This window comes from Antechinus flavipes, chromosome 5 (genome assembly GCF_016432865.1).
Source record: "Antechinus flavipes isolate AdamAnt ecotype Samford, QLD, Australia chromosome 5, AdamAnt_v2, whole genome shotgun sequence".
Lineage (NCBI taxonomy): Eukaryota > Metazoa > Chordata > Mammalia > Dasyuromorphia > Dasyuridae > Antechinus > Antechinus flavipes.
In genome coordinates this window covers 289,703,502-289,726,158 of record NC_067402.1, presented here as the reverse complement: position 1 = coordinate 289,726,158, position 22,657 = coordinate 289,703,502, and the positions used below count along the sequence as shown (strand labels likewise).

At 53.5% G+C, this 22,657-nt stretch overlaps 2 protein-coding genes across 7 annotated transcripts in view; one reads left to right on the top strand and one right to left on the bottom strand.

Moving 5' to 3' along the window:
* The window catches only part of SMDT1 (single-pass membrane protein with aspartate rich tail 1), a 339,744-nt gene that overhangs the window by 295,559 nt on the left and 21,528 nt on the right, over positions 1-22,657 (bottom strand). The window lies entirely within an intron of this gene.
* Positions 13,614-22,436, top strand: LOC127538463 (cytochrome P450 2D14). 2 transcript variants are annotated; one of them, XM_051962257.1, is made up of 9 exons: positions 13,614-13,864; positions 14,708-14,879; positions 17,401-17,553; positions 17,933-18,093; positions 18,306-18,479; positions 18,599-18,740; positions 19,833-20,020; positions 20,766-20,907; positions 22,095-22,436. In XM_051962257.1, the coding sequence occupies exons 1-9, from the start codon at positions 13,667-13,669 to the stop codon at positions 22,271-22,273; spliced, it is 1,509 nt and encodes a 502-aa protein (XP_051818217.1). In that variant the 5' UTR covers positions 13,614-13,666; the 3' UTR covers positions 22,274-22,436. The 2 variants fall into 2 exon arrangements, with proteins under 2 accessions (XP_051818217.1, XP_051818216.1); XM_051962256.1 differs by lacking the exon at positions 13,614-13,864 and having other exon boundaries at positions 14,462-14,879.

Sequence of the window (22,657 nt, the reverse complement as noted above, 5' to 3'; positions counted from 1 at the left end):
TACGTCCATATCTGTTCCTTTGTCCACTTCCCGGTATCGTCTTGTTTAAACGGGTGAGCTGGGAGCTGCCCCAGTGGCTCCCCACGGTTTCTCACTTTCATTCTGTTTTGATGGCAGTTTTTCCCTTTGTTGTAACAAAGGGAAACAAGCCCATGTTCTTGCTGCACACAGACAGCCAGTGATTCCGGCTCCTTCCTGTCAGCACGCAGTTCTTTTCATGTTTTGTGACACATTCGGCGTTCCGGACGTCCGGTGCCTCCGGAGACTTAGGGCCCGAGAGGCTGGAGGCCCTTAGTCTGTGAGCCTCTCGTCCCTTCTGTGCTCTCCTCTCCTCCTCGACAATAATTGTTGCGTGGACCGCATAGAGAGGCTGCCGTAGGTGAAGGGCCTGTCCAATCCAGGAAACGTCTATAAAGTGCCTACTATGTGCCGAATGCTGGGGAGGCAATTAATAGACGGTCCCTGATCTCAAGGGGATCACAACAAAAGGGGAAGGGGGGAGGAGACCACCCCCTCAAGTAGGCAGGCGGCCATCTTGTCCCATAAAGTGCAGAGTGGGGTGAGTGGGAAGGTGCTGGGAGGAGGGGGCTGTTCCACTCTAGTCCTCCACCCGGAGGAGAGAGGAGGCTGGGAGGTCAAGGCTCCGCTTAGCGGCACGGACTCGAGGTCCGGAGGGATGAGTTTATTCTGTGGAGCCGAAATCGGGCAGGAAACAAAGGCAAAAATGTCCGGCTTCAATTTTAGTTTTAAAATGTCCTGATTTAAAAAAAAAAAAAAAAAGGAATGGAATCTAAAAGTAATAGACCAATGGCTTTGACTTTCGTTCCTAGCAGTACTCCGGAACATTATTAAAGAGAGATTCTTTCATCGAGAAAAAGAGGGAGGCAGCTGGGGGGGGGGGGGGGGGCGCACAGTGGGTACAGGGCTGACTGGATTCAGGAGGAACTGAGTTCAAATTTGTGATTCTGGACAAGTGATTTAACCCTGATTACAAGAAGGAAAGAAGGAAAAAACTGAGGGAGAGAGGGAAGAAAGGAAAAGAAAGGAGGAAGGAGGGAAGGAAGGAAAAAGAGTAGCTGGGATTTTACAAAGACATCATGACTCCATAAGAGGCTCTCTGGCTCTCTGTCTCTCTGTCTCTGTCTGTCTCTCTGTCTCTCATTCTGTCTCTGTGTCTTTCTGGTTTTGTCTCTGTCTCTGTCTCTCTGAGTCTCTCTCTGTCTCTCTGTCTCTCTGAGTCTCTCTCTCTCTCTCTGAGTCTCTCTCTGTCTCTCTCATTCTGTCTCTGTGTCTCTGGTTTTGTCTCTGTCTCTGTCTGTCTCTCTCATTCTGTCTCTTGTGTCTCTGGTTTTGTCTGTCTCTGTCTCTATCTCTCATTCTGTCTCTCTCTCTGTCTCTCTGTCTCTTTCTCATTCTGTCTCTGTGTCTTTCTGGTTTTGTCTCTGTCTGTCTCTCTGAGTCTCTCTCTGTCTGAGTCTCTCTCTCTCTTTCTCTCTGAATCTCTCTCTCTCTGTCTCTCTCATTCTGTCTCTGTGTCTCTGGTTTTGTCTCTGTCTCTGTCTCTCTGAGTCTCTGTCTCTCTGAATCGCTCTCTCTCTGTCTCTCTCAGTGTCTCTGGTTTTGTCTCTGTCTCTGTCTGTCTCTCTCATTCTGTCTCTTGTGTCTCTGGTTTTGTCTCTGTCTCTCTGTCTCTGTCTCTCTGGTTTTGTCTCTCTCTGTCTCTGTCTCTCTCTCTGTCTCTCATTCTGTCTCTGTCTCTCTGGTTTTGTCTCTCTCTCTCATTCTGTCTCTCATTCTGTCTCTGTCTCTCTCTGTCTCTCTCTCATTCTGTCTCTGTGTCTCTCTGGTTTTGTCCCTGTCTCTGTCTCTGTCTCTCTCTCTCCCTCCCTTCCCCCCCTTTCTCTTTCTCATCGGGATCTTAGCCTAATAGATCAAAGGAATGATGGTAGACAGAGTTTACCCAGATTTTAGCGAGGAACGTCTCCGGGTCTCGTGTTACTCTCTGACAAGCCGGAGAGCTGCTGGTCCGAGAAGGAAGGAACCAGTGTCTTCCTCCCGCCCCCCCCCCCCCGCCCCCGCTTTAGAGCTGGCAAACACCCTGTGGCGGGAGGGGGGAGGATTTGAGTGCTGAAAATGACGCCTCAGAGCCACGTTCGAGGCGCACGTGGGCAGGAGGAGCCACAGCGTGGGAGGCTCGGGGCTGCAGCTCCATACTAGATAGCCCCCCCCCCATTCGTACTGTGTCCCCCGGCAGCAGCCTGGTGAACCCTGGGAAGCTCCTCTCAGAGGCAGCTCTTTAATGCATAAAGAAACAGGATCACAGAGGAAACCGGTTATGGCGCAATAGTTATCCCCAAATTCTAAAACACAAAAGACCACGCAAGCCAAGATTAAAACGTTTGCAGAGTCATGCAGAAATAAGCCAGTGGGGGGAGGGGAAAGGGGAGGGACCTCGGAGGCCTGACCTGGAGGTGTAGACGAGCCAAAGCCTGACCTGGAGGTGTAGACCAGCCAAACCCTGACCTGGCGGTGTAGACCAGCCAAAGCCTGACCTGAAAGTGTAGACGAGCCAAAGCCTGACCTGAAGGTGTAGACGAGCCAAAGCCTGATCTGAGGTGTAGACCAGCCAAACCCTGACCTGAAAGTGTAGACGAGCCAAAGCCTGATCTGAGGTGTAGACCAGCCAAACCCTGATCTGAGGTGTAGACCAGCAGGAAAGGGGAGGAGTGGGGGACCAGCTTGGGATCAGCCCACACTATTCCAGCCCTGCGAGAGTGAAAGGGACTTGTAACCAGAACACCTGTTTGTGAGTTAATTAGCATGAATGACTGTTATAATCTCCCGCCCCTGCGGTAATTGGAGGGTTTTATTAAGCAAATGAACTTCGGGACCGTCTCCAGAGCTCGGGAGAAGGAACGGAGAAGGGGACCGGACTCCAGCGCCCGCGGGGGGGAGGGGGGTTGCGACGCTCGGAGCACCAAGGCTCTGATTCGCGCGTGCTTGTGTTAATCTAATTAGGTTGTTTATTTAACCGTGACCGTGGAGGTTTAAGTGACTGAAACGATTGACTGCGCCCGGAAGGACCAGGCTCCCGGCAGTGACAGACAGCGCCCCCCCCAGGTTCTGAGACGGGTGGGACACGCCGGCCTGGAGCACCGAGAGCTGGGTCCGGAGGGCGAGAAGGTAATGCGGAAGTCTGGTGGAGGGAGTTAGGGCCGGCGGCCGCCAGGTGGCGCCGTAGTGCGCCGGGAAAACCCAAGTTCAAACCCATCCTCGCTCACCAGCGGGGGCTGAAGCGCTGCCTGCCTCGGTTTCCCCAAATGGAGAACGAGGCTGGTCCTTGCGCCTCCCCCCGCGGTTAAAGGCAAAATCAGGCGGAGCAGCAAACGCAGAGGAGGGAGAGTGGGAAGGGACTGCCCCTCCCCCCAGGTTGTGAGGAACAAAGGAGATCCTATGCGGGAAGCGCTTCTCACGGACTCTGGGAAAAGGCGAGGTGGCGCGGTGGTTAGAGCCGATGTGGCCACTTCCTGGCCGTGTGACCCTGGGGGAGTCACTTAACCCCAATTACCTCAGCTAAAATAAAAGGCTAATTAATGTCATTGGAGCCTCGGATATCCGGGCTTCTACACGCTGGGACCCTCAGCGCCCGTGGTCGGGGCCGCGGCTGGGCCTCGGGACTTCGGCCCGCCCTCCCACAGTTTCTGGGGCGCCGTTAAGCCCTGGGAAGCGTGGGCTCCTGTAAGCCCTCATTTCCTCCTCCTGGCGGGGCCGGCAGGTCTACACCGCGGGCTAAGAAATTAGCAGCTGAGCTGGCCGGGGATGCCCGGGGTGGGGGTCCCCTTCCGCGCCCCGCCCCACCCCCCAGCTTGCGCGTGACCCCTCCCCGGCGCGCCCGCGCTCCCCGCCCCGTCCGCCCCTCCCGGGGAGCCTGGGACGCCGTCCTGTCAGTCAGCCTCTAATTGGCTCGCCAGGCCGCCCGCCCCCTGCCCGGAGCAGCGCGAGGGACCGCCCCCGGCCCACCCGCAGAAAGGAGCTCCCCCCGCCTTCCCCGGGGCTGAGCCCTATCGGAGACCCGGGAAAGAAAAAAGGGGGGGGCGGCTCCGGGGGGGGGGGGGGGGACTGTGCCAGAGGAGCAGCAGCTGAGGGCGCTGGGCGTGTTCCGGGCGGAGAAGAGAGCTGGGCTACCCAGAAGCATTTATTAGTCACCGACGGTGTGCCAGGCTGGGAGCTGGACTCATTTTGCTGGGCTCCAGGGGACGGGATGGGGAGCATCAGGTGGAGCCAGAGACAGACTGAGGTTTCTCTCCCCTCCCCCTCCACAAAGGAAAGCGAGAAAATCCAAATCCATTACAGAAGAGCAAAACGAATGCCCACGTTGCCCCCCCCCCAATAATCCTCATCTGCACCCAGTTCGCCAGCCCTATCTGGAAGTGGGCAGCAGGCTTCGTGACAGACTTTATTATGTATTTAGCTGAGGCACTTGGGGTTAAGTGACTTGCCCAAGGTCACACAGCTAGGGAGTGTTAAGTGTCTGAGGCGGATTTGAACTCGGGTCCTCCCGACTTCTGGGCTGGGGTTCTATCCACTGCGCCCCCTAGCTGCCCCAATGAGGAGTCCTCTGGACTCTTTCAAAGTCGGTTGGGCAGAAGGAAAGGCTTCCTAACAACAGGAGCTGGCCGGGAAGCTGAGGGGGCTGCCTGGGGAGGGAGGGAGTTCTCCATCAGCGGAGGCCTTTAAGCAGAGTCCTAGACTGAGTGTGGGGTTTAAAAAAAAAATTATTTTATTAAAGCTTTTTATTTTCAGAACATTCGCATGGATAGTTTTCAACATTCACCCTTGCAAAAGCTGGTGTTCCAAATTGCTTCCGTCCCTCCCCCCCTTCCCCAGGAGCAAGTGATCCAGTGTTAAACACGTGCAGTTCTCCTAGACATATTTCCACAATGATCGTGCTGCACAAGAAAAATCAGATCAAAAGGAAAGAAATGAGAAAGAATAACATTCAAGAGAACAATTATAAAAGGGGGAAAATGCTGTGTTGTGACCCACACTCAGTTCCCACAATCCTCCGGGTGCGGACGGTTCTCTCCATCAGGAGACCGTTGGAACCGGCCGGAATCTTCTCAGTGTTGGGGAGCCCCGTCCATCAGAACTGATCGTGGTATAATCTTGTTGTTGCCGGGTACAGTGATCTCCTGGTCCTGCTCGTTTCCCTCAGCATCGGTCCCCGTCAGTCTCTCCAGGCCCCTCAGAAATCCTCCTGCTGGTCGTTTCTCACAGAACAATAATATTCCCTAACATCCCTCTACCATCACCTAGTCAGCCACTCCCCCCTGAGGGGCAGCCACTCACTTTCCAGTTTCTGGCCGCTATAAGAGGCTGCCACACATTCTGGCCCATACGGGGCCCTTTCCCTTTCCCATGACCTCTTGGGGGTGCAGGCCCAGGGAGTGAGTGAGGGGCGATTGGACCCGGAGCTAAGCCCATTTCCCCCACGTGGTCAACGCTATGGCCCTGCCTGAACAAAGAGGGCGTGGGGGTTCCCCTCTGATCTCTGTGAGCCTCCTCCTCTAGGAGCCCTGCGCGAAGCCCTCCGCCTGCCGCCGCCCCGTTCCCTGACTTACCTGGGCGGGGGCAGCATGGGATGGTGGGTGGAGCAGCCTACCTGTCTGACTTGGCAGAGACTGGAGAGGATGGGCATTTCCTTTTCCAGCTCCTTTTCCAGCTGAGGAAACTGAGGCAGGCAGGGTCCCCCAGGGAGTGAGGGTGTGACCGAGGCTGGATTTGTACTCGGCTCTTTCTGACTCCAGGCCCCGTGCTCTGTCCACCGCCCTATCTAGCCGCCCTTCCTGCAAGCAGGAAGCTCAGGGTTCGAATCCTGCCAGATTTGCCACTTAGCACCTGGGTGAGGGGGCCAAGCATTCCTCCCTTCCTCGCAGCTTGGAGCTTCCGTTTCCTCTTTGTGAAATGAATGAGCTGCACTCTGAGGTTCCTCCCACCCCCCAAATCTGCCATCTCTTGTGGATTCCCTTCAGTCCAGTTCAAACAGGATTAATGAAACCATTACTGTGTGGGGCTGGGCTCAGTGCTGGAGTCAGAAGGGAAAAAGCAATCTGGATCCGCTGCAGGAGAAGGGCCTCTATGGCATGCTAGAGGGGAGAAGGCAAGAAAGCAGGGAAGACTTCCTGGAGGCGGCAGCCCCAGCTTCTGGGAGGAAGGGGGAGGGAGAGAAGGAAGAGGAAGAGGGGGAAGAGGAGGAGGAAGGAGAAGAGGGGGAAGGGAGGGGGAGGAGAGAAGGAGGAGGAAGAAGAAAAGATGTAGGAGTAGGAGGAAGAAAAGGAACAGGAGAAGGAGGAGGAGGAGAAGAAAAGAGGAGAAAGAGAAGGAGAAGGAGGAGGAAGAAAAGGAGGAGAAGAAGAAGAGAAGGGGAGGAGGAGGAAGAAAAGGAGCAGGAGGAGAAGGAAGAAAAGCAGGAGGAGGAGGAGGAAGAAAAGGAGGAGGAGGAGGAGGAGGAGGAGGAGGAAGAAAAGGAGCAGGAGGAGAAGGAAGAAAAGCAGGAGGAGGAGGAGGAAGAAAAGGAGGAGGAGGAGGAAGAAGAAAAGCAGGAGGAGGAGGAGGAAGAAGAAAAGCAGGAGGAGGAGGAGGAGAAGAAGAAAAGGGGGAGGAGTAGGAAGGGGGGGGGAACACCTTCTGGGGAAGGGGAACAGCCAGCACGTGTAGATCAGCCCATTAAGCCAAGCGTGCCCAGCCACCTCCTTTGCACTGACGGTAATTAAACGTTCCTCTGCTCCCTTAATTGAGGCTGTGACGGCTCCGAATCAGACATCCGCCTGGTGGCTCCCGCTAAGGTAGCAGCCAAGTGGGCCAGACCAAGGCGCAGAGCCACCAGGGCTGGGGGGAGCCCATCGGGCTCTGCCACCAGTTTGCTGCGGGGCTGGGTCCCTTTCTCTCCCGGAGACTCGGCTTCCTTCTCCACAAAGGATTGAGGGAAAAGAGAAAGCTTTCACCTGGCCTGGGAAAGCTTCCTAGGGGAGGCTGCTGGGTCTCTAAGGTTCATTTGAATTTATGTTAATGAGATCATTAGAAAGCAAGCCCCCTGAGGGCAAGGGCTGCCGGGCTTTGGTCTGGAAATACCCAGCGCTTTATCTGGTTTTTTGTAAAATGACTGTCACTTTTCCCAAGGGATTGTTTGCTTTTGGTGTGGGAGTGAGAGCTAATTCTTATTGGAGAATAGCTTGTATTTTGTGTCTTTTCCTTTGGGATTATCAGCATCTGAACTTTGCTCTCTCTAGAGATTTTATTTGAGCTGTTCTTTTGATGAGTAAATTAGGGGTTGGACTTTTGTGAGCAAAAAAACAAGATAAAATACTGCTGCGTTCTTCGGCATTGTCCAATCGGCTACATTAATAATAATAATAAACAATTTTTTAAATTAAAAAATAAAAAACAATTTTTTATTAAAAAAATAAAATATGTTTTCATTCCCCTACATTAAAGGAAGATAATGTACTTACATTGTATAATAGTTTATAATAAAGTTTGACACTTTATTACCAATTAAAAAAAAAACAAATAAATACCCAATGCTTTTCACTATATATATATATATATATATATATATGTTTCACTACATATATTGATTTGCTTCTATTTTCAATGTGAAGGAGGCGGGGAGACAGGGAAGAAGAAAGAAGGGAAAGAAACTCAAAGTTTTTTTGTTTTTAATTGTTAAAAAATTGTTTTTACACATGATAGGGAGAAAATAAAATGCTAAGTAATTTTTTTAAAAAGATAAATGGATACATGACCTAGATTGAGAGATACAAGAAAAACATGGAACATAGAACTTATCAGATTTATGGACACGTGAACAATTTATGAATAAACGAGAGACCGAGCAAAGTTAGGCATAAAATGGATAATTTCAATGACATGAAATTTTAAAAAGATTTTGTACAAATAAAGCAAATGTCTCGGAGATCCGAAGGAAAACAGGAAATTGTGGGGGAAATTTATAGTTTCTCAAATCTCAAATATATAAAAAACTCTATCAGCTCTATAAGAATACAAGTCATTTCCCAATTGATATAATGGTCAAAGGATATAAACAGGCAGTTTTTCCAATAAAGAAATCAAAACAATTTATATAATATATATTAGATGTCATATATAATATATATGACTATATATAGTCATGTGAAAATGATCTAAATCATTATTCGTTGAAGAAATGCACATTAAAACAACTTGAGATAACATTTTACACTTATTGGATTGACTAAAATAGTTGATGGGAAAAGTGATGGACGAGATGTGGAAAAAATGGAAACACTGATTCATTGTTGGTGGAACTGATTCAACTATTTTGAAAAACAATCTGGAATTAAATCCAGAGTTATTAAACTACCTCTATCCGTTGACTCATCCACAAAACTAAAAGTATATTAACAGTTGTCAAAAGGATTGTCAACAACTAATGACCAACTGTAAGTGTCCCGAATCACCGATAATAATTAATAAAATAATTTTTGTTGCTGAAAAAAAAAATCCCTAGTGCTTGATGCTGCCTGAGATACTGAGTAGACTCCTGGATTTGAACTCGTGAAGACAGTGGTGTCTCAGATCTTTACCAGCTGTGGGACTTTAGACAAGTCACCTTTTGGGGGCCTCAGGGGTTATATTTGATTTATAAGATTCCTTCTAATTCTAACCAACTTATGATAACCTACCGTCCAACACATAGTAGGTGCTTAATAAATGATCACTTGGTTGATTGATTCTGAAATACAGATCTGTGAGGAGGTAACACATTAAGCCAGAAGCTGGGGAAGTCTATGTGGGGAATGGAGCCCAGCATGGTCACAGGGGCTGGCCCTTTAAGATCAAAGAGCTCAGATTGGTGAATTGGGACCAAGTAAACAAAGGGATGCAGAAAAAACAGCAGCTTGCGGCTGGGACGCCAGTGACGTGTATAGACACAGCTCTCCCTGGTGTAGACTTCTGCAAACCTTTTGACTTTGGCCTCTCGGTCCCAAGGCCCAACTTGACCTCACAGGTCAAAGCCTCATGGTGCAGAGAGGAGTAGATCTGGAAGACTGTTCAGGTCCTGAATCCGACACTTCCTCCCTCCGTGACTTTGGATTCATTTGGCCACTGAGCCTTTAAGATGGAACCGTCGCTACTTCTCAGTGACTATTTCTCAAATGTTATCCACTTCTCAAGGCTTCGTAAGATTTATCATGGAAAAAGACCTGGACCATGGTCACGTTCCAGACTATTAACCTCATGGGACCCAGCCCCAGATCATTAATAACAAAAGAAATACAAGGCGCTTCTCTCACTTTACCTCACGCTCCAGTAAATGGTCAGAAATGACAAAAAATGGAAATTGTGTCGACAGGGATGTTGAAAGTGAGGCACACCTGTGCATGGTTGGTGGAGCTGTGCAGCAGCCCAACTATGGCGGAAAGCTCTTTGGAATTATGCAGATTCTGGCCAGGACGCCTACCCTCCGACCCAGAGAGCCCATTGTGGGATGCAGAAATCCCTGGAGGTCAAAGAGAGAGGAAAGGTCCTGGCAAGCTCTTTCGGAGACAGCCTGTTTCCCAGAGCTGGGGCCCAGCTTGTCTTAACAACAATCCTTTGTGCTCTGGATGACCTCACCTATGGCAGAGGGTATTGCCGTGACTAGCCTTCACTAAGGGAGCTCCAATTCCCAGGGATCTGAAAGTCACAAGCAGGTGATTCATTACACCTTTTCATGCTCCTAATCCCTGTTTTTTGTAATGGCTAAGTGAACCAAATAGGTACTGCCCCCCACGCCACCCCCCCTTCTTGCCCCCCCCCCGGACGCTGCCTCTGGTTCTACACCCTCCTGAGAGACAATCAACTGGGGAGTGTTCCCACAGGACCCAGCGTGCCTGCATTGAACCCACATGGGAACTGCTAAAAAAGACTTAAGAATGATCGTATCGTGGTCCAGCCCACTTGTTGTTTTTTACTTATATTAGACCTGGCCTTGTCGGGCATGTTAAGTCCTTCTTAAGAAGGGGAACTCCTGCTCGCAAGCAGTTAAACTTGGGCTCGATCCCGTCTCCCACCTGCTCTCCTTGGCTGATCCCAGTCCAGTTAGGAGTCTCCTATGTACCAAAAGAGTTATAGCAGAAATCAAGCACAACGTCTCTTTACAGCTTGGGAAACTGAGGCCCAGAGAGAAAGGACTTGACCAATCCTGTCTTTCTGTGTCTTTCCAGAATCTTGTTAGTATAAAAAGAGCTATGGAAATGTGGCTTCTCATTCCCTGAGCTTTCAGCCAGGACCCCTCCAGCCCCTATGGCTAGACCCAGCCCTGACACTCCAGACACCCCGTCCAAACTCCTCCACGTCTGATCCCCTCTCCCCAAACTCAGGCCGGACCCTCCACCTGACAGTCCCGCCTGTTTGAACACCCAAATGCCCTCTGCCCCGCCCTGCCATCTAGTCATAGACAGCTAGGCTGTCTCACTGAGCTTAGAAGTCTGGGTTCAAATCACATTCACCAATGTGACCCTGGATAATATTTAACCTTGCCCATCCTCAGTCTCTTCGTCTATAAAATAGTGATACCTCTCAGGAGGTTTGTGGATATTGATTAAATTAATTAACTTTAATTAATGAAAGCTTTTTTTCAATCTTAAGGTGCTATAGAAATGGAAGTTATTACCATTATCGACTAGGCCCTCCCCTATCAGTATAGCCAATATATGAAGAGACAAATAGTGGAGACAGTGGATTTGAAGTCAGAAAAATCTCATTTCCTGTCCCGTCTTGATCACTCTGTGATCCTGGTCAAGTTATTTGACATTTCCAAGCCTCAGTTTCCTCCTCTGTAAAATGATCACAATAATGACCCCAGTCCCTCCCTCACAGGGGACCAGTAAGAGGATGCATATGAAGCCCTCTGCCAAATCTAAAGTGCCCTAGAAATGCCAGCTGTGATCCAGATGCTTGTGTGTCAGAGTCTGGCCCAAGGAAGGCGGTCCCCATGCTCCCTCCTGGGGGATTGTGGGAATCGAGTGAGCCACACTGACCACTAGCTGGAGCCAGCTCAGTTCTCTTTCTGTTCAATTACGGGTCTAGTCCATTTTCTGACTTGAGAGAAAACTTTATTCCGTTATGGGAATTGGGAGAAAATCGGATCGCATTGTTTGAACCTAGCCCCGTGTGACTGAGAAGCCAGACCATTGTTACTTGTTGCTTAGAGACCAGATCTGGTTAATGCTCAACCCGGGACCCAGGTTATACTGACCAGAAACCCAGTCAGAGCTGGACATTGGGAGAGGGAATTTTCTCACAGCAGCTCCTATCTTCCCTGAAAACTGGTCCCTGGCTTGACCAATTAACCAACTATTGGTTCCGTGTTCCTTTGATTGAATACAGACACGAGCAGTGGGACACCTCTTTTCCCTCATTTCAGGGAACTGCTCTTGTTCACTCTCCCCCTCCCAACTTGGACTCCAGTTGGAAATCAGATTACCTAATCTTTTATCCTGGTTTATATCCTGTTTATTGTTTTATTTTTCCCTCTCTTTTTTCCCTTTTTTCTTTTTCTTTTCTTGTCTTTTTTTTTTTTTTTTTTTTTTTTTTTTTTTTTTTTTTGCTGAGGCAATGGGGTTAAGTGACTTGCCCAGGGCCATACAGCTAGGAAGTGTTAAGTGTCTGAGACCAGATTTGAACTCAGGTCCTCCTGACTTCAGGACTGGTGATCTATCCACTGCACCACCTAGCTGCCCCTATTTTCTTTTCATGCATAAAAATCCTCCTCCTGTATTTGGAATCCAATGCCTAGATGAAGGGGCCTGGCTGTATTTAATCACTCAGCCTCAGTTTCTTCATCTGTAAAATATGGAGATTGGACTCAATTATCTGCAGGTATTTCTGATCTGATCTACCCCCTCCATTTCTCCAAGACTCTTCTTTTCAACCTGAATGTCTGATTTAGGTTAGATGCTTGTCTGGACCAGAAAGTGGGACCCAGAGCAGGATATTTCAACAATCAGGGACCCGGGTCTGGAGGGCAAAAGTCTTCTAGGAGAAGAAAAAAGCAGTTCCTCAACCAGGGCTAACCAGGCCCAGAATTTTGTGAACTTTGAACTGACATTTTGTGTTCTATGTGCTAAATCAGAGGTTCCAAAACTCTTGTTCTCCGTATTTATAATATTGAAAAATAAAGATCTGTTCAAAAAGTGTTTGGTTTGTGGGTTCTATTCACAAATCTTTACCATGTTAGAAATAAAAATTAATTTTGAATTTGTAGACTGTCTGAAAAGGTTTTGGAGACTCTCCCTCTCCCCTCCTTCCCTCTCCCACCCCCCCCCCATTTCTCTGGAGCACACTTTAGGAAACATTGTTCTAAGCAAGAATGCATTTCCAGGATCTGTCTGTGTTCTAAGCTAGAAAAGCCCTGAATCACAGATTGAGAGAATTGGAAGGGACCTGGATCATCTAGTCCAACCCAGACCCAAAACAAGTCTTCTCTTTAATATACCTAGCCAGCAGTTGTCCAGTCTCTGCATGGAGACCTCCAAGGAGGGGGAACCATCCATCTCCCACCTAATCCACTTTAGATCAGCTCTCTGTCTCTCTGTTTCTCTCTGTGTCTGTCTGTCTCTCTGTCTCTTTCTGTCTCTCTCTGTCTCTGTCTCTCTCTGTCTCTGTCTCTGTCTCTCTGTCTCTGTCTCTGTTTCTCTCTGTCTCTGTCTCTCTGTCTCTGTCTGTCTCTGTCTCTGTCTCTGTCTCTCTGTCTCTCTCTCTCTCTGTCTCTCCGTCTTTCTCTCTGTGTCTGTGTTTGTGTCTCTCTCTGTGTCTCTCCGTCTTTCTCTCTGTCTGTGTGTGTGTGTCTCTGTCTCTGTTTCTGTCTCTGTCTCTGTTTCTCTCTCTCTCTCTCTCTCTTTCTCTCTCTCCCCTCTTTTGTTTTTTCTCCCTTTTCACAAATTGGATCTTGTGAAATCCACTCTCCTCCTCCCTTCTCCCTTCTGTCCTCTGGGGACGAAAAGCAGCAGCCCCGCCCCGGGTTACGATGTCAAGAGCCTTGGCCTGGAAACCTGGGACTGGCCGTTCTCCCTCGCACGGACTCGCTCCGTGGCCTTGGCCAGGAAGTTTCTGGAGGAGATGCGGAGACTCGGAGAACGGAAGCCATTTGCCCGGAGGGAGCCCCGGCGCGCTGTCCATGGTACCAGGCTGCCCACAAGACGCTTGACGGCTGTTGGTCAACGCAAACGCTCCGAGCGCACCCTCGGGGGCCGGAGCCGCCGTGACTCCGGGCCCTGACACCCTGCCGCAGGGGACACGCGGACAATTGTCCCCATTTTACAGAAAGAGGTTCGGCGAGGCTCACCCCAGGGAGGGGGCGTCAGAGTCAAGACTGGGACGCGGGGCCCCCCTTGATTCCCAGCGCAGAGACCTTTGGGACAAAGTTAAATGCCTCATTGTCTGAAGCTTTTCTAGCAGCTGCAAGCGTCCAGGACTCCTCCCCTTTTGAGAGGAGCCGGGCTGCGATTGGGGGGAGGAGGGGAGGAGTTATCATTTGGGGAGGAGCCGGCCAGAACTCCGTCCCCAGGAGCCCGAGCAGGAGCGAAGAAGAGGGGGAAGAAGAGAAGGGGACGCAGCTCGGGCTGACGGGGGAAGCATCATGGCCCTTGGGACTCATCTCCTGAGCAGGGACTCCCTGAGCACCGTGCTCTTGGCTCTCACTGTCTTCTTGCTGGTTTTGGAGATCTCCAGACGGTGGCGGAGGCCCTCCCGCTACCCCCCGGGGCCCACCCCGATGCCCCTGCTGGGCAACATCCTCCAGTTAGACTTTAACAATCTCCATGACTCCTTCAGACGGGTAAGGGGCCAGGCGGGCGGGACCGGCAGGGCGCCCCAAGCCCCGCGCCCACCCCGGGGGCCCGCGAGGACCCGGGCCCCGCCCTCCGGGCAACTGGAGGGAAGCCAGAGCTACTTACGGACTGAGCCTGGGACCCTAGAAACTTAGTGTTCCCTGCAGAGTTCAGCCCGGCCTCCAGCTCCTCCCACCCCCTGGCCTCCGCTCCCACCGCGCCCTCGCTCCACGCTGGGGTGCCCGAGACCGCGAGGTCAACTTGGGCCCCGACCCCGAGGTCCCGCTGTCTCTGCCCGGGCCGCGGGACTGGTCACAGCCCTCTCCCCACCCCAGGTCACCCTCCCCGTCACCCCCCGGCTCAGAGCCTCCGCCCCCTGAGCCGCTGCCAACGGGCCTCCCCGCTCCAGTCCTGCCCTAACGCGCCCTTAATCTCCCTCCTGGGCGGCTCTCCCGCTCCCAAAGGGCCGGAGCCCCGCAGGCGGGGATGAGGCCGAGCCTTCCTCAGCCTCCCTCCTGTCCTCCGCCCCAAGCGGACTCCATGGCCGGGGGGAGGGCGTGCCCCGGCGGCTGCATTAACTCGGCTTCTGAGCGCTTCCAGCTCCGAATCCCAGCCCGTGAATGGCTGCAGCAGCTGCGGGGGACCCTGGGGCCGGCCCTGAGGGCTCAGTGGGGGCTGGTCACCTCTTCACTCGCACGGGGGCATCCCTGCTCCTTCCCCCGGCGGTCCCGAGCTCCGGGGCCCCCCTAGCTGCTGGGGGCCAGGACTCAGAGCCCCGGTCCCGTGCCTCCCGGTCAGCGCGGTGCAAGGGCGCCCCGGGCCGCCCCTCACCGCCCCCCTTCCCTCCGCAGCTTCGGGCGAAGTTTGGGGACATCTTTAGCATCCAGATGGCCTTCACCCCCGTAGTGGTGCTGAATGGCCCGGCTGCTGTGCGAGAGGCTTTGGTGCAGAAATCTGAGGACACTTCGGACCGGCCCCCCTCCCCCGTCTACAGCCACCTGGGCTTTGGGCCCAACGCCCGAGGCAAGTCACTCCCCGTCCGGCCGGGGCTCGGGCGTCCTCCGGGGTTGCAGCCTCCCTCTCGGGAGGCCGGTCCTCAAAGGCAGCTTTTAGTCATGCTCAGAAGCCACCCAGCTCACCCCCCTGATTGTTCAGAGGAGGAAAGCGAGGCCCAGAGAAGCCAACTCTGGGAGCTGGCGCTTCGCCAACATCCTGGGGTCGGGGCGCCTCAGATTCCGTAAGAAAGGAGTTCGGTGTGGGCTGGAGTGATCCAGGAGGGCTTCTGAGAGGAGGCAGGGCTTCAGCTGTCCCTGAAAGAATGAGCAGGTCTGGAAGTGAACCAGGAGCTGCTGCAGGAAGCAGTCTGAGCAAAGGGAAAAGAGAAATTGGTCGCAAGGGTCAAGGTTGGAAAATCACCCCTGCCTATGCTTTGTAAATAAAAAGCCAAAAAGCTAGAAAGTGTAAGGGGGGGGGAGAGAAGAAAGAGAAAGAAAGAAAGAAAGAGAAAGGAAGGAAGAAAGGAAGGAAGAAAAGAAAGAAAGAAAAAAGAAAGGAAGGAAGGAAGAAAAAAGAAAGAAAGAGAAAGAGAGAGAGAAAAAGAAAGAAAGAAAGAAAGAAAGAAAGAAAAAAAAGAAAGAAAGAAAGAAAGAAAGAAAGAAAGAAAAAGAAAGAAAGAAAGAAAGAAAGAAAGAAAGAAAAAAAAGAAAGAAAGAAAAAAGAGAGAGAAAGAAAGAGAAAGAAAAAAGAGAGAGAAAAGAAAGAAAGAAAGAAAGAAAGAAAGAAAGAAAGAAAGAAAGAAAGAAAGAAAGCAAGAAAGAAAGAAAGAAAGAAAGAAAGAAAGAAAGAAAGAAAAAGAAAGAAAGAAAGAAAGAAAGAAAGAAAGAAAGAAAGAAAGAAAGAAAGAAAGAAAGAAATCAGCAGTAAAGACACTGGCCAGTTCTGGGGGAGCAGCTCTTTCCCCTACCTGGACTTGGTCCAGCTGTTGATACAAAAGTCAAAACAAGCTACAAACTGCCTCCTCCCCAAGCCTGGTCTAAAGTCCCTCCTGATCCATCAATCAGACCTGTGGCCTCTTGTCCCAGCCTCAAGCAAAGGGATCTCTGGCCGTCTCCCTGACCGACCAGCTCCCCTGTTCCAAACCTTCTCCTCTCCCCTCCAGCCTCCCATGCCTCGCCCTTCCCCTTGCCTCATATTTGGTGAATGAGACCATTCTCCGAGAGGTCTCCCAGACATCTTCCCCCACCGTCTCCCCCTTCCTTCCACTGTCTCACGAAGACAGGGCCTTCTCCTTGCCAAGCCAAACCCCCGGGCCCTCTGGATCGCATCCCCTCCCATCTTCTCCAGCTGCTTGGCCCGGTCCCTGTTTCCTCCTGGCTCCCTTCCTGCTTCCTACAAACACCTCCCTGCCTCCTCCATCCTTGGAAGAACCTCCCCCGATCCTCTTCTCTACTCTCCACCTGCCGGGCTAAACACCCTGAGATTTGACACCTCCCTCCTTCCTTTTCCCTGACTCTTCTTAACTCTTTACTGACTGGTTTCCAACCCCATCAGAGTGATCCATGAGCTCTTTTTTATTGCAATATTCACATGATTATAATACTCTTTAGAACTGAGCCCACAATCTCTGTCTTTTTTTGGAAAGCTTTTTATTTTCAAAACACATGCACGGATACATTTTCAGCACTGACCCTTGCATAGCCTTGTGCTCCAGATTTTCCCCTCCTTCTCCCCACTCCTCCCCTAGAGGGCAACAAATCCAATGTATGTTAAACATGATAAAAATATATGTTAAATCCAAAATGTGGTGACATATTTATACAAAACAAAAAGCAAGTGAATCTCTCTCTCTCTCTCTCTCTCTCTCTCTCTCTCTCTCTCTCTCTCTCTCTCTTTCTCTCTCTCTGTCTCTCTCTCTCTCTCCACAAAACTCCTTCTCCAATCCCTCAATCTTTCCCTCTTGTTGAGGGAACCACCATCCTCCCAATCCCAGGGTCCTGGTGACTGTCCCACTAATCCTCCTGTCCATCGGGACTGTCCAAATCATCTCCTATTGGTTGCCCTACCTCTGGTCCCTCCGGAGGCCCCCTCCTGTCTCCGGCATCAAATACAACATCCTCCATCTGCATCCAAAGCCTCCCTAGCATGGCCTTGTGGGTTCCTCCCCTTCCCTGACTCAGTGACCAGTGCCGGCAGCTAGCTCGCTATGTCCCTTGTGTACCGCTTCCCTGCCCGTGCCTTGGAAGGGGCTCTCCCACGTCTGGAAGGCCTTCCCTCCTCCCTTCCGCTTCCACTTCTCTAGAGATGGCTCCTTTCCCACTTTCCCAGGACCTTCCTCCCTTCTGCTTCCACTTCTCTAGAGACGGCTCCGATCCCATTTCCCAGGACCCTCTGCCGGGAGGGGACTTTGCATCAGAAGGTGTCTCCTACTTTGTGTTTGTGCCTCGTTTTCCCCGGGAGGATGTAAGCTCTCTGGGACCGTTTGCTCTCCCGTTTTGGGCACAGAGAACAGACCAGACTCACCGACCCAGCTGCTTCTTCCCACCAGGTGTGGTACTGGCCAGGTACGGGGAAGCCTGGAAGGAGCAGAGGAGGTTCTCCCTGACCACGCTGAGGAACTTTGGGCTGGGAAAGCAGTCCCTGGAGCAGTGGGTGACCGACGAGGCAACATTTCTCTGCTCTGCCTTTGCCTCCAAGGAAGGTGGGTCTGTGCCCCCTCCCCTGGGAGGGCCAGAATGAGCAACTATTCCTGTTGGGCTGGGACTGAGGGAGTGAGAACCCACAGGGATGGGTATATATCCAGCTCAATTGGAGGTAACTCAGGAAAAAGAAAAGGTGTTTCGAACTTGGGGCCGAGTCCACTTGCTTCCAGACTCCCAAAGGACCACTCCTAATAGCACTTCTGAATTTCAGCACCTTGTGGCAAAGCCCTGTTGACCTACCCCTGTCTGCCTCCTGTACCCCAGGGGGGACAGACAAGTCACAGAACTGAAAGGGCTGTGGGGAATGGGGCAGCGGCGTGAGGCTCTGGGATCTCGACCTCCCGCTTCCCTTTCCCTCCGCCTTGTCTCTCCCCACAGGACGAGCCTTTGATCCCCGATCTCTCCTGAGCTTCTCGGTCACCAATGTGATCTCCTCTCTGACATATGGCAAACGGTTCGACTACGACGACCCGAAGCTGGAGAAATTGCTGGAGCTTCTGGAGGCCAGCCTGAAGGAGGACTCGGGCCTGATGCGGGAGGTAACCTGCGGCCCCGTCCCTTCCCGCGGCCCCATCCCTTCCAGCGGCCCCGTCCCCTCTCACGGCCCCGTCCCCTCTCACGGCCCCATCCCCTCCCGCGGCCCCGTCCCCTCCCGCAGCCCCCTCCCCTCCCATGGCCCCGTGCCCTCCTGCAGCCCCAGGGCTGGGAGCCGGCAGACAGGGCAGGCCATGATCCCCGGCTCCCCATTCAGGTGCTCAATGAGTTCCCGGCTCTCTTCCACATCCCGGGGGTGGCCCAGAGGTTCTTTGGCGCTCAGAAGGCCATCTTTGACATGCTGGATGAATTCTTAGAGGAGCACAAGAAAACCTTGGACCCGGCTCAACCCCGGGACCTGACTGACTCCTTCCTGATGGAGATAGAGAAGGTGAGGGCGCGGGGGCCCTAGGAAGGCTGCGAGGGGCCACGCGGCTGGGCAGGAGAGCGGGCAGAAAGGCTTCCCCAGCCCCCGGCCCTGCAGCCTCCCTGCTTCCCTCTTTCCTCTAGGCTAAGGGGGTCCCAGGAAGCAGTTTCAACTTCGAAAACCTCCGCATGGTCGCCGGGGACCTGTTCTTCGCGGGCATGGCAACCACATCGACCACGCTGCAGTGGGCGCTGCTGATCCTGCTCCGCCATCCCGACGTCCAGAGTGAGCCCCGGGAGGCTGGGGAGGGAGGGGGAGTCCCAGGTCCTGAGAACTCGAATGCAGGCCCTAGGGATCCGAAGCCAGTTTTCTCCTAACCGCAGCATGCTTCCCATCCCGTGGCCAGCAGCAGCCATGATAACGGGGCCCTCGTGCTCTCCCGGCTCCCCTCCCACAGACGGGACGGCCGAGCAGGGAGGTCGGGGAGAGGTTCTGGGCCAGTGCTCCCGGACGAGCCCCCGCCAGCGGCGCCCCCAGCCCAGACTCACAGCTTGTGTCCTTGGTGTCCGAGGATCATTTACCTGGAGAGGGGGACAGGAACGTGGGGAACAGCAGCTCCCAGTGGGGAGAGCCCCCCGGGGCAGGGCCGAGGGAGGGGAGGGGGCCTAGGAGAGATGCCCGCCAGGGCAAACCCCTGTCAGAGACGGGGCGCTCCCCGCCTCTCAAGGAAGCCCCGCTGCATCTGCACCCACAGCCGGGACTCGGAGAATCCCACTCCCGTATCTTGCCCGGCCCCTGGCTGGCACTGGGATAGCCCTCTGGGGTGTGTCTGGGGCCTCTTGCCAGCTCAGTGTCCCCGCGCCCTGGGAACAGGGGAAATCACAGAGAGGGGCTGACTTCCTCGACGCCCGGATCCGCGCCCTGTCCCCTGGGCCGATTCTGGTGGAACAGACGCTTCCTGACTAGGGCTGTTCCAAAGGGCGCTCGTCTCCTCTCGGGAGGCAATGAGCTCCCGGCTCCCGGAGATACCCAAACCCCCCCGAGAGAGGGGATCCCCGCGCCCAGGGGCCTCTCAGGGCCCCGCAGCGAGCAGCAGCCGGCGATTAGAGCTTTCCCCAGGAGCCGTGCTGAGTGCTGGGGAACGGCGCCTTCCTGAGGAAATGGGGGAGAGGCCCAAGAAGGTCGTGCCCCGTGATCCTCAGATGACCAAATATGTGAGCTGGAAAAGGCCATAGAGACCGTCCGTCATCTTGTAGAACGTAGAGGTCAAGTTCATGCAGCTCCTTAGAGCTGGGGTCTAAGTGAAGCCCCCCCCCCACCCCGCGGATGGCTCCACAACCACCCTCCCCTCGGTCTCACCTTCGCCGGTCTCTCCAGAAAAGGTCCAGGAGGAAGTAGACCAAGTGATTGGCCGGAACCGGAAGCCAACCATGAAGGACCAGGCCCACATGCCCTTCACCAATGCTGTGATACACGAAATCCAGCGCTTCTCAGACATTATCCCCCTGGCCATCCCTCACATGACAAGTCGGGACACTGAGATCCAAGGCTTCTTCATCCCAAAGGTATCTTTGGGGTCTTCATCCCAGCCTCTGGGGGCTGCAGAGGGCAAGGCCGGCCAGGTCAGGAGCCCTGCTTTGTACCTTGCTGCTTCTATGGCCTGAAATGAGTCCCTTCCTTATGTGAACCTCAGTCACTTGGTCTGAAAAATGAGGGGTGGGGAATAGTTGGCCTCTGAGTTCCCACCTAACTCTAAGCTCCCTCCCAGTTCTGACATCCCCTGTTCTAAGTCCCCTCCCAGCCCTGACATCCCCTGTTCTAAGCTCCCTCCCAGGTCTGAAATCTCCTGTTTTAAGCCCCCTCCCAGCTCTGACATCCCCTGTTCTAAGCTCCCTCCCAGCTCTGACATCCCCTGTTCTAAGCTCCCTCTCAGCCCTGACATCCCCTGTTCTAAGCTCCCTCCCAGCCCTGACCTCCCCTGTTCTAAGCTCCCTCCCAGCCCTGACACCCCCGGTTCTAAGCTCCCTCCCAGCCCTGACATCCCCTGTTCTAGATTCCCTCCTAGCCCCGACATCCCCTGTTCTAAGCTCCCTCCCAGCCCTGACATCCCCTGTTCTAAGCTCCCTCCCAGCCCTGACATCCCCTGTTCCAAGGCCCCCCTCCCATCTCTTACTTTCTAATTCAATGAGTCTCGTCAAGGTCAGAGAGAGCTCCTCTCAGGGTGGGGAGGCCACAAAGGTTCCGTGGGTCTGTGGAGAAGGGAGTCCAGGAGGCCCAGACTCACAGACCTTTCCTGGGGCTGAACTTTAGGGAACCACCATGATCATCAACCTGAGCTCGGTGCTGAAGGACGAGTCCACCTGGGAGAAGCCTTACCGGTTCCACCCCGAGCACTTCCTGGACGCAGAAGGCCGCTTTGTGAAGCAGGAAGCCTTCATCCCCTTCTCTGCAGGTAGGGGCAGGGCAGGAGGCGGGGATTGGCCGCCTTAAAGAAGGTCCCCACGGCCTGGCTCGAGGAGGTGGAAGTTCCCGGCGCCCGGGCCTCGGTGCCCACAGCGGAGCCGCTCCTGCGTGCACAGCCCGACCACTGGCTGTGGGGCCGGTCCGAGAGACCCAGGACTCAGGAGCCGACCCAGCAGAGGGAGCTCTGCCCCAAAGATTGTCCCCACCTTTCCTCCTCCACTGTGTCCATGGGGAAGCCCAGGATGTGACCAGTGGTCAGGGCCAACAGGACAGCTGGAGTGACACCAGAGCCATCACCGGACATCCTGGCCCGGGGGCAAAGGCAGCTGAAGGGTCGAGAGTCAGGGAGCCCTGGGAGAGGCAGCTGTGAGGGCAGCTGGGCCCGAAGAGGCGGGGGGGTCTGTCCCTTCTCCCCTTCCCAGACTCCTCTAGCCCCACAATCCCGTTCCCTCACCCTCTCCCACAGCCCGCCCAGCTCCCAAACCCCCGCAGGAACAGAACTGGGATGCCCAGGCTAGCGATCTCCAGGGGACGGGAGGAAAGTGCGCCCCGGCTCTCCTAGGAGCCCCAGCTGCCCCCACAGTTAGGGCTCTGCTACAAGTATGTGACGTCAACAAATTCTAGGTGCTGGGGACCCCCACCGAAGCCGGGGAGGAGGATTTCAATAAGCAGGAAATATCTGGATGAATGGGATGAGGGACTTCAGAGTCCATGTTCCTCAATTTGCAGATGAGGAAACTGAGGCACGGACTTATACACGTAGGAAGTAGAAGAGGGAGGATTTGAACTTAGGATCTTTGAATCCAAAAGCAACATGGCTTCTATTGTTCCATATTCCCAAGTGTTTCTCAAAAGAATCTCTAAGCTGTGGGATAAGAGTCCACGACTTTCTGAGAGTTTTTGGCTCCATTCTCCCAGATGATGGCAGCTGCATTCATCTTCCCTAGGGATGTTCTGCTAAAATAAGCCCAAGGAGGCCCAAGGAGGACTCGAGAGGGAGCCAGAAGCAGGGAGAGGAAGGGGGAGCTGGGGTGAGGAGGAGAAGGGCTCCCAGCATGTCATCCTTCCTGAGAGTTAATCAGAGGAGAAGCAGGGTGGGGGGCCTGGGTCTCCCCATTAGCCTGGGAGAGATGGGTTCTGGGTACCCCGATTTTCCCACTTCTCTCTGCTCCGCAGGTCGCCGCGTGTGCCTGGGGGAGTCACTGGCCAAGATGGAGCTGTTCCTCTTTTTCACTTGCATGCTGCAGCACTTCACCTTTGTCCTGCCTGCCGGGCACTCCCCACCCAGCGACAAGCCCGACATCTCATTTATCTTGAGGCCTCAAGCCTTTCAACTCTGCGCCGTACCCAGATAGGAGAGCCGGCGGCCAAGGATCTCACCACCCTGCCCTGCGTCCGTGCCCTTTGTTAATCCCCTTTGGCCCACCTGGCTCCTATTCTTTACCCATATAACCCCGGCCTCTGGGCCGAGGGATCATGTCACTGACATCCCGGGGAGTAAACGGCCTTCCCCACTCACGAACTGCCTGCCTTTGAATTTTGTGGGCCCTGGAGGGGGAACACGGCCAGTGTTACCCCATGCTGGTAGCATTTAGGGCTGGAACACGCGCCCGGAAGATCATTTAGTCACAATTCCCTCGTTCTCTAGGGTAGGAAACTTAGAAAGTTTGATCAAGACCGTACAGTGAGAGCAAGGGTCGGAACCAGCCACGTCTCCCGCCTCCAAAGCCTGTGCTCTG